The sequence below is a fragment of the Akebia trifoliata genome, chromosome 12 (genome assembly GCF_017979445.1).
Source record: "Akebia trifoliata isolate Shusen 1 chromosome 12, ASM1797944v1, whole genome shotgun sequence".
Lineage (NCBI taxonomy): Eukaryota > Viridiplantae > Streptophyta > Magnoliopsida > Ranunculales > Lardizabalaceae > Akebia > Akebia trifoliata.
In genome coordinates, this window is record NC_141386.1 from 29,232,771 (window position 1) to 29,242,446 (window position 9,676).

Sequence of the window (9,676 nt, forward strand, 5' to 3'; positions counted from 1 at the left end):
TTTATTTTACCACACCAAATTCTGGTTATAACGACCCATCATAGCATTTAATGGAGAGAGAGAGAGAGAGTTGAATCCATTTGCCAGATATTAACAAGCGTGATTTTCTGTAAATTATAAATATGGATAAAACACTTACGGTTCATAGCTCTGTAATAATGTGCCACGTGGCATAAAGAGACGTATTATTCAACTTCTGGAGTATCGGATCCAGACTCTTTTTTAATTTATTATAAATTTGTTGTCTAAAACATGATAATAACATGATATTTCAAGGTTATTACCGACTCAAAGTCAACGTTGCTATTCTTTCAAACTGTCAGTCCAACTACACTTCAACAAATTCCTTTAAGAGAGAACACTGAGGGAGACTCCAAAGTTCTCCGAGAAACTAGAAACCCTAGATTTCTGCAAGATCAAGATTCTAACCAAACAATTCCTGCAACATTATCATCAATGGCTCCTCTGCAACTACCAATCATTTTCTCCTTCATCTTCATTTTCATCCCATTTTCATTTTCTCTTCCTTTCGTCGTATTACACGGTATGAACAATCTCATTGAATTCTTCATAAATTTTCTACTTCATTTGAGTTTTCTTGGAGCTTGAACTTGTTAATTTTGATTTTATGTGTTGTTTAGAACAAATTATAACTTATTTTGATTTTGGTTTTTTTAAGCAATAGTTATAATTTCTAATTTTGGGTGAGAAATCTTTGGACAAATTTGGGAATAATTTCGTTTTCCTTGATGAGTTGGAAGGATTTAGTTGAAGCTGTGGAGAAACATTACTGGTTTTATAACAAATTATTGAAGCTTATATTCATTTAATAATGGATGTTGTAACTAGTAATCATCATTAAAAGGCATGGTTTCAAAACTCGGTTTGACGGCTCGTCTCGTCCATGGATGAGACCAATTTGTCTCGGACGAGTCAACTCGTATCAGGCGAGACAGTCCATTAAACTCGGTTTAGATTGATTGGTATACATATATTTAAATTAAAATTGTTAAAATTTTGCAATAAAATAAGATGGATTAGAAAATGTTTAGTCATAAATCATGTTTTATTTATATAATAAATATTTAAACTAAAATGAAAAAATCAAAATCTACAAAATCCTGGTTGACTCGACTGAGGTTTTCAAAATATCGTCCAAGATATCTCATTTGTCTCATGAGATAATGTGAATGCTTAGACAGTTTATATCCGTATCGTTGCTGAAGGAGACCGAGATGACTCGCCCGAGTCATCTCGGTCTCGAACGAGATTTAAAACCATGGTATAATGTTCTTGACTTAATCCTGCTTATGATAAGCTATGGGTTTTACAACCAGTGTAGTTGCAAAGAATAAGTAATGGATTTCTAACTAAGGCCACAGATTTTCTATTGTGTATAAATCAATTTAACTCTGCAATCCAGTATGGGGTGAATATCAAATCTTATGGAATTAAAATATATGATTAAATATCTCAAATCATCCATTGGTCGGGGGATTCTGTATGCTAAATTAATGGTATTTTGGATGTTAAGGTCAATGCTGACCCTAGTTTGCACGCTTTTTGGTATATCTATTCTTACCTGTTCATGTTGCAAATCGACTAAGGCTATTATAGATTAGGGCCAAAAAATAAAGATGTGATATACATAATGTTGGGTTCCTTTGACTCAAGAAGTAAAACACGACCTTGACCATGTGAACACAAAATCCAACTGGTTGGGAATTAGCCTTGAGATAAGTATCATTGAGTTATGTATTATTGAGATATGCATAAAATCCCAACCGTTAGATATTTTGTTTACATGATTGGGATTGTGTGTAATTTCTAGAGTCAACGGAAACCAACCTATATATATATAGTTAATGAATTTTATTTAAATTAAATGTTACAACAGGAACAACTTTGTAATGACTATTATATAATGGTAAAATTAAAACAAAGAGAAAAGAAATATAACACATCCCCATAAGGCTTACACATTAATCACAAATCGTCAAAAAGGCGTGCATTGTCCCTTAGGTGTAAGCTTTTTCAACCTCTCGTTGAACAAAGTGCTACCGTTGAAGGAAAGTGCCTTTCCTTAAAGCCTCGAGGCTTTTGTGAGAGCCTCGCTCACTGGAGGCTTATGCCTCCAAAATATTATTATTATTTTGATAAGTGGTTTAGTTATTTGGTGAGGGTGGGTTTGAACCCAAGTCGTGGTATCAACACTCACAGACTTAAACCAATTTAGCTATCTGGCATCTTCATTTGAAAACAGTATTAATGATTATGAGAATAATATATAATATACCTATCAAAAAAAGAAAAAAGAATAATATATAATATAAGAAAACAAATTAAGATACGCCCCAACATAAATAAAATAAAAATTATTCCAATAAAAGTATCAGCGAATGTGTTTGATATGTATTTCCAACGAGCCATTCTTTCCCTTGAAAGTTTCTGCCATCAGAATGTCTCCCTATCAAGTTACTGTCTGCTGTATTGACAACAACAATTCTTTATTATCCTGTTATACTAGAAATTAGTACATGTGTTAAACATCAAGGGTCTCCCATATTTTAGCGTAAAAACTATGTGAGATGCTACTTTCATTTAGGATCTTTGCTACATTCATAGGTTCGGATTTCTAATGCGTATCTTATGACATGTTGTGTAAATGTCTTGTATTCTGTTGCGCTATGGATTTTCTATTTTTTGGGGGCTTTCTGTTTTGGGGAGTTTATGTGTTTTTGTAACTCTCGGCTCTATAAATTGAGATCTATAGGGCTGTAAAACTTATGAAAAAATAGTGATTGTTCTTGTTCAGTTCCGTGGATGTAGGCACAATGCTGAACCACGTAAATCCTTGTGTTTTGTGCAATTGTGTTATCTTTGCTAGTTCATTTTTTTTCACGTGACAGGCATTGGAGACCGCTGTTCCAGTCATGGAGTCTCCCATTTCACAGAGCTTCTAAGCAACTGGTCTGGTTCTACAGGATATTGCATGTATGCTCTTATTTTCTTGTGGAAATGACTCCATGTTTATTTTATGTTTAACATGCTTGTAAGTTATAAGAAAACTTATTAATTGTAACGAATCCAATCCTGAACTTGTTAAGTGAAGTTTATGTCTACTGGCTCATGCAGGTGTGTTTCAACTAATTAATCCATTTTATAAGGAATTGCAGATAACTCATGTAGACACCAAATTCTGAAGACTATGGACTAAACACTAAGTAGAAGTAGAAAAAAGAAGTGATAAACTTTGACCTGATGCATTTAAAGTGCATTTCTTATTTTAATTCCTTACATATTGTGAGTTGTGACCTTGTTGTCTGGTTTATTGTAACATTTCAGACTTGATTAAGAGCTTGCAGTTAATGTATCATATTAAATTTCATAGCCTTAAGTTTGGTTAGATACATATATGACAACCAGTTAATGTATCATATTAATGTATCATTTGGTGAAATGAGCAATTCATGGATACAAAACATTCAGAAATCCAAACATATAGATAGAAATGGATTCGATGTTGTCTAAAGATGTTTGATTCAACAAAGACCCAAAACATTACTACGTAGACATCACAAGAAAATTTTAATGGGCTGCTCTGCTCTCTCTCTCTCTCTGATGCTTCTGCTTCTAAAAAATTGACAACAGTTCCATAAATAGTTCTTCCATCTCCCTTTCCAAGAATACCCCTCCAACTTTATTGCCTTTCATCTCTTTCAAAGAATACCCTTTCAACTTTATATTATCGCCTTTCCTCTTCTCTCCCTTTTCTAATAATACCTCTCCAACTTTATTATCTTTCTTCTTCTGCCCTTTTTCCAATAAAACCGGTCCAACTTTATTGACTTTGTTCTTCTACCCCCTCAATCACAAAGAGGATGAAACTGCTGGTAGACACGGGCAAACTCTGGTACTACACACACACTTTATAAATATGTATATATACATAACATGTGGAATTCACATTTGCTATTTTTGGATGTTTTATTGATGGCACGAGGCTTCTTATTTAATTAGTTGAATTTGACGATTTGGGTTAAAATCATTGGTAAATTTTTAAATTTGAAGTACCTTTGCATAGATTTGTTAATGCATTTGAAATACAAAAGCAACAAAGCCTTATCCCTTCATCCATTACACTCTATCCAGAGCAAAGTCTCAGTACATACAAAATAACCTATCTATAATTGTACAAACCGAGAATAGCTGGTAACCTAACCAAACCGATTTTGTTACAAATTCTGGCTAGACCACCAATTCGATCCGATTTTTAAAACACTGTTTCAGATCATGTTTTATATCAGAACCCTTTCGTTCGATCTATCTTTCTGGCTTGTCCTTTTATAAGAAGAACTGACACTCTAATTTTTCTTTCCTCCCCTGTAGAGAAATTGGAAATGGAAAATGGGATTCCTGGTTTATGCCCTTTCAGAAACAAGTGAGACCTGTTATGTAAAAATTTAAACTATGATAACTTTTCATATATGACATTCCTTAATTCATCATTTAGTAGTAATTTAAATTCTCACATGTTTGCAGTCGGGAATTGCTTGTGATAAGGTGGTAAAGCTTTTTGGATTACATTTCTGTTTAGGTGGTCCTGATGTTCTTAGTTCAACTCATCTCCATTCAGTTAATTGTTGGACTTATAGGTGAAGGAAATGAAAGAGCTCAGTAAAGGTTATAACATAGTGGGACTTTCACAGGTGATTCACAATGATAGGATGCTTTGCAATTCTTCTACTTTACCTTTTTTAATGCATCACATGCTTATCTTTTTATGAATGCATCTTCTTTTTTTCCTGGTCTCACACTCTTGCTCGTCATCCATCTCAACATCCTCATCTTAGCTGAGCTTGTTCTAGATATTTTTGGTTTCTTGATTCCCATCATTGTTCTTCATAAATGATAGATTTCGTACCAATTTATGGGGAATGGATGATATTTGAATTGGTAAATATAAGATGTTAAGATATGTTACATGGACCATCTGCATATACTTCTAGGCTTTTTAAGTCTTCCTGAGCTCTTCTAACGTCAGAGGACTTTACAACAAACTGGACATCTTTATCCAGTTACAACTGTCATGGTTCTTTGTTTGTTTGTTTGTTTTTTCTTTTCATTTGGGTATGTAAGTGGGCCAATGCTCTGTGATAAATGGGTAAAGGCAGGTTGGTGACGCAGTTTTGTACTTTAAACACTCTAGACTTTATACACAAGGTTTAAAAATCTCTTCTTGAAGCAATGTTTCGTTTGAAGGAAAACCTAGACAATCTCAACCAAAACATTCTATGAAAATCCAAAACATTCGATGTTTCGGGGGTTACTGTGTAGTTCGGTCTCAGCCAAAGCTGGAATATCTTGGCCAAAACATTCTGAAACGATATGATACGAAAATTCAAATCTTATTTACATACTTAGCAAGCTGGCACCTTCAATTTTTTTTCCTGAAAAGTACATTGAGAAGAACAAAAAGAGCAAATTCATCGAATCTCCCAGAGGTCGAGGAGACCTACCAAGAAGATAGCCAAAGAAGGAAGAAAGAAAGAGAAAGCGACTAGAAAAAACAGCTCAAATGAATGAGGTGAGATGGCTCATGGTTGTCAACCCTCCTCTGACATTGTTAACTCCCCCACTTAAAAAGCAAATTCCTCAGAAAATGCTCTTGAATTCGGTTGATGATTCTTGAGTTGTTTGCCACTACATAGGTCTTTCTCCGTGCCACTAAAGAATTTTCTTTCTAGCTTGTATTGATCATGTGATGGAGTCATTTCAGTATTTGTTGATGTTAAGAGTCTCTCATTTATTTTTATGTTTGCTTGACTTAATAGTTCTAATGTTAAGGTAGTATAAAAATATTCTAAAAGAAATCTTAAATTGTTGTTCTGTTTCAGGGAAACTTAATTGGTCGAGCAGTTGTTGAGTTTTGTGACGGAGGACCTCCTGTAAGAACTTCTTCTGATGTATTGATTTTCTCGTTTCAACCTGAGCTCAACTCAACCCAACCATCGGGATTGAGCTCACTAACCCGAGCTCAACCCAAGTTTGATATTCTAAAATCGGGTTGAGCTCGGGTTAGCCCAAGTTAGGTAATTTTGGGAGGATTGGACGGGTTGGCTCGTTGAATATCCCTAATTTCATTTTAATCAATAAATAAATTTTATATTGTAAAAAAAAATACAATATCAGAAACAAAACCACTTATAAATAAAATCACGTGTAACCTCCAAATCCATCATTGAGTGGATATTTAGATAAGTCATACTTAATCAAAACTCACATTAATAATATTCAATTGTCTAGAAGCCATTACCATAAGGAATCAAAAAGTTAACAAAACAAAAAAAAAGATGATTTTTATAAAAGTATGTGCATATTAGCATACAGGCATTGGGTTCGTCGGGTTGCTCGATCCCTCAACCGGAATTAAGGTTGGGTTAAGATATTCTAACCCAGGCTCAACTCGTTTTCTACATAACTCAGCCCAGGCTCACCCATCAATTGGGTTGAACCCGGATTGAGCTCGGGCCGGTTGCAGCCCTAATGCATTCTTTCATTGTACTACTCTTCTTTCATTGAGCTTTTCATTTTTGTACAGGTTAAGAATTTCATCTCACTTGCAGGTCCTCATGCTGGTATTGCTTCTATACCACTTTGTGGAGTAAGTACTCTTTTGACCTTGGAATGTCTCAAAGGAATCTAGAATAATTTTCTTTTAATTTGAAGATGTAACCATATATAGCATCAAAGGAGAATAGAAAGTTAATCATCTCCACAGTATGTGGTACAAGTAGTCTCTTTTTATCTCACAAAATAATATGGAAAAAACAGAAAGATTTCAGTTCTAAATTAATGTTTTTAATTTATAAATGTGATGCCACTAGGGTTGTTGAGAAAATCTAAGGTGCCCATCTAGGGGTTTAATATGCATTGTTGCGGGACCCACCATTTCAATGGGTCCCCACATATCTCCTACACCAGAAAGCGATCCTAATCTAATCAATACTTTCTTTTTTTTTTAATAGAGAGATTTACCAGGCAGACCTCTCTGTTGCAATTTTATTACAAAAACTCCCTTAATTTATCAAGTTCATTACCGAGCAAACCTTTACTTTATGGATCAGGCTAGTGTGACTAGCTTGGAAAATTACTAAGGGTCTTTGGGCCCACATGGATTATCAAATTGGCAATCCCACACCACATTCTTCTAGATTTCATGGGAAAAATCAGATTAAAAAAAAAAAAAAAAAAAAACCTTTTTGATCTTGATCCAAGGTATTGAAAATGGATGGCACTGTGAAAACTAATTTTTTTTTCAAAGTTCTTAGAATTCTGTCCTTTATAACCCTGTGGCATCAAATCATGTTTTTGGACGCCACAAATTAATGAGGTTAAGATCCACTCCAAGGTATGTTGAGTAACAAATTAGCTGTCCATTAAAGAACATTGACGAATAGGTTTTTGTTTAATAATTATTTTTAATTTAACTTTCAATTCTGATTAAGATTGGAAAAATGCTACCTACTTTTGCAGTCCGGTTTCTTTTGCATTCTCGTGGATGATTTAATTAAGTCAAAGGTCTACTCCAATTTTGTCCAGGTACCTATACATTATAGATAGCACAACCTTACTGTCTAGTTTGCATTCCTTCTCACTTGAGGAAAAATTAAAATTCATATTTTTTTAGGGTCCCTGTAAAATTGGCAATATTAGGTTTACCTCCCTTAACCGTAAGTCAACGTTGCATTTTCTTGATGATTTAACCGTGAAATTTTGTTTTTTTGTTTTTGTTTTTCAAAGTGCTCTACAAATACTTAAATTACTAAATCAAAATTTGGAGAAAAAAAAATCCCTGTTAAATCATCAAGAAAAAGCAATGTTGACTTACACTAAAGGGGGTAAACCTAATATCACCAATTTTACAGGGAGTGGTTTCTAAAATACCCATATTTTATTGTTGTATGTCGCAAGACTTAATATCTATGGCCACACCTAACTTCTTTTCTTTCGGATTGCAGAATCACTTAGCTCCAAGTGGTTACCTTAAAATTCCAACAGTGAGTAAAATACTCTAGTGGTGGGGGCATTAAGAGATATTTAGGGCAATCCGATCTACCTATTCGTGATCTCCTGTTATTAAAATGTGTTCTTAAATATGCATTATTGATAGTTTTATGCAATGCTGCATTCTTTTCTTGAGCACTAAACAAGAGAATCAACTTTTTTTCTTTTGTAGGAGATTTCCTCCTATTTAAAAGGATGTAAGTTCCTCCCAAAGCTTAACAATGAACTCCCTAATGAGAGAAACTCCACTTACAAGGATCGATTCGCTAGCTTACATAATTTAGTGCTTATCATGGTAAGCTCAAAATGCTTTATTTCATTATTTTATTTTGAATAATGATTTTCTGACACCCCCCCCCCCCCCGGGTCTAACATACGCCCCCTGACATGGCATGCACTAGAACCATTGATTTTTCCTCGGGACACACAAATGCACATATTTACGGCGATGTACAGTTGTGTATCCTGAGGAAAAAAAATCTAGGGTTCTAGCCCATGCCACGTCTGGGGGTGTCAGAAAAGCACGACTCTTTTATTTTTTATATAAATTCAAAATGTCTTCCTTTGCTATAGTATCTAGTTGAATATTTTCGTCTTAATGATTTTCCCCTTCTTGTCTTTGCATGTCCTATTAGTTCGAGAATGACACGGTTTTGGTACCCAAGGAAACCTCCTGGTTCGGATATTATCCAGATGGGGCCTTTAACCCAGTTTTGCCTCCTCAACAGGTACGCTTTCTGTTTAAAACCTTAATGTTAAATGGTAATTTGGATGTTTTATGATCTGGCTTGGGTAGAACTTCCTTGGCAGTAGGTTGGGGCAGCTTATTTTCTTTTTCTGAACTTATCTAATTTCTTAAAACCAAGGAAAATTCTGTAATTTGAACGACGATTTAAGATGTGATAGTCCAAACTTGGACCCATAGTTCAGTTGATTTATATTATGTAATGCAACTTTGAGATTGTTTATTTAAGTCTACGTAGCATTCCCTAATGACAACATATATGGGTCCACCTTGCAGACACGACTCTACATTGAAGATTGGATCGGTTTGAAAAAATTGGACAATGCTGGAAAGGTTAAATACATTAGTGTGCTAGGAAAGCATCTTGGAATATCCCAAAGTGACATGAGAAAGTATGTCGTGCCTTACCTAGAGGACCAAGATTCAAAGATAATGCTTTGAGGAAGTCTTCTGGTGTCAACCAAATTCTCTTGCTTCTCTTCTTTTCGGTTGGAGACCCATATATTTTTCTAATAAGTTGAAGATTCTGTGGAGGTTAACGCCCTTCGCAATTTGTTGGGGCTTGTGGAAAGAAAGGAATTCACGCACATTCAATGGCAAGGAGAGTAACTTACAAGAGCTTCTTTTCAATATCTTTGGTTTGTTAAATACATAAGCTATGCTTTTAGTTACAGATTCATTTTGTCGAGGTCTGAGATTTTATAATGTGTCGGCTTTTTTTTCCATTGAAAACCCACTTGTTTCTTTCCAAAATTTAAATTTTAAAGCACATTGCCAATGGAATGAAACTCCACTAGTGTGTGTGTGATCCGAAGAGATGTAGGCACCAACTTTGTAAAAAAGTAGGAAAAGTCCACTTAATTA

General features: G+C 34.6%; 1 protein-coding gene across 3 annotated transcripts; it reads left to right on the forward strand.

Moving 5' to 3' along the window:
- The first annotated feature begins 95 nt into the window (after positions 1-95).
- Positions 96-9,600, forward strand: LOC147389341 (uncharacterized). 3 transcript variants are annotated; one of them, XM_086417984.1, is made up of 12 exons: positions 145-544; positions 2,910-2,994; positions 4,390-4,441; positions 4,543-4,563; positions 4,656-4,709; positions 5,898-5,948; positions 6,602-6,664; positions 7,537-7,602; positions 8,022-8,060; positions 8,240-8,362; positions 8,703-8,795; positions 9,089-9,600. In XM_086417984.1, the coding sequence occupies exons 1-12, from the start codon at positions 457-459 to the stop codon at positions 9,251-9,253; spliced, it is 900 nt and encodes a 299-aa protein (XP_086274110.1). In that variant the 5' UTR covers positions 145-456; the 3' UTR covers positions 9,254-9,600. The 3 variants fall into 3 exon arrangements, with proteins under 3 accessions (XP_086274111.1, XP_086274110.1, XP_086274112.1); XM_086417986.1 differs by having other exon boundaries at positions 477-544; positions 2,910-2,970; XM_086417985.1 differs by lacking the exon at positions 8,022-8,060 and having other exon boundaries at positions 96-544.
- The last annotated feature ends 76 nt before the right edge of the window (positions 9,601-9,676 follow it).

What these genes read in the sequence shown, in the direction of transcription:
- LOC147389341 (XM_086417984.1), top strand. Translation starts at nt 457, where the DNA reads ATGGCTCCTCTGCAACTACCAATCATTTTCTCCTTCATCTTCATTTTC. An exon ending in TCTACTCCAATTTTGTCCAG is followed by an intron (nt 7,603 to 8,021) that starts GTACCTATACAT and finishes TTCGGATTGCAG; the next exon opens with AATCACTTAGCTCCAAGTGG. An exon ending in ATAATTTAGTGCTTATCATG is followed by an intron (nt 8,363 to 8,702) that starts GTAAGCTCAAAA and finishes ATGTCCTATTAG; the next exon opens with TTCGAGAATGACACGGTTTT.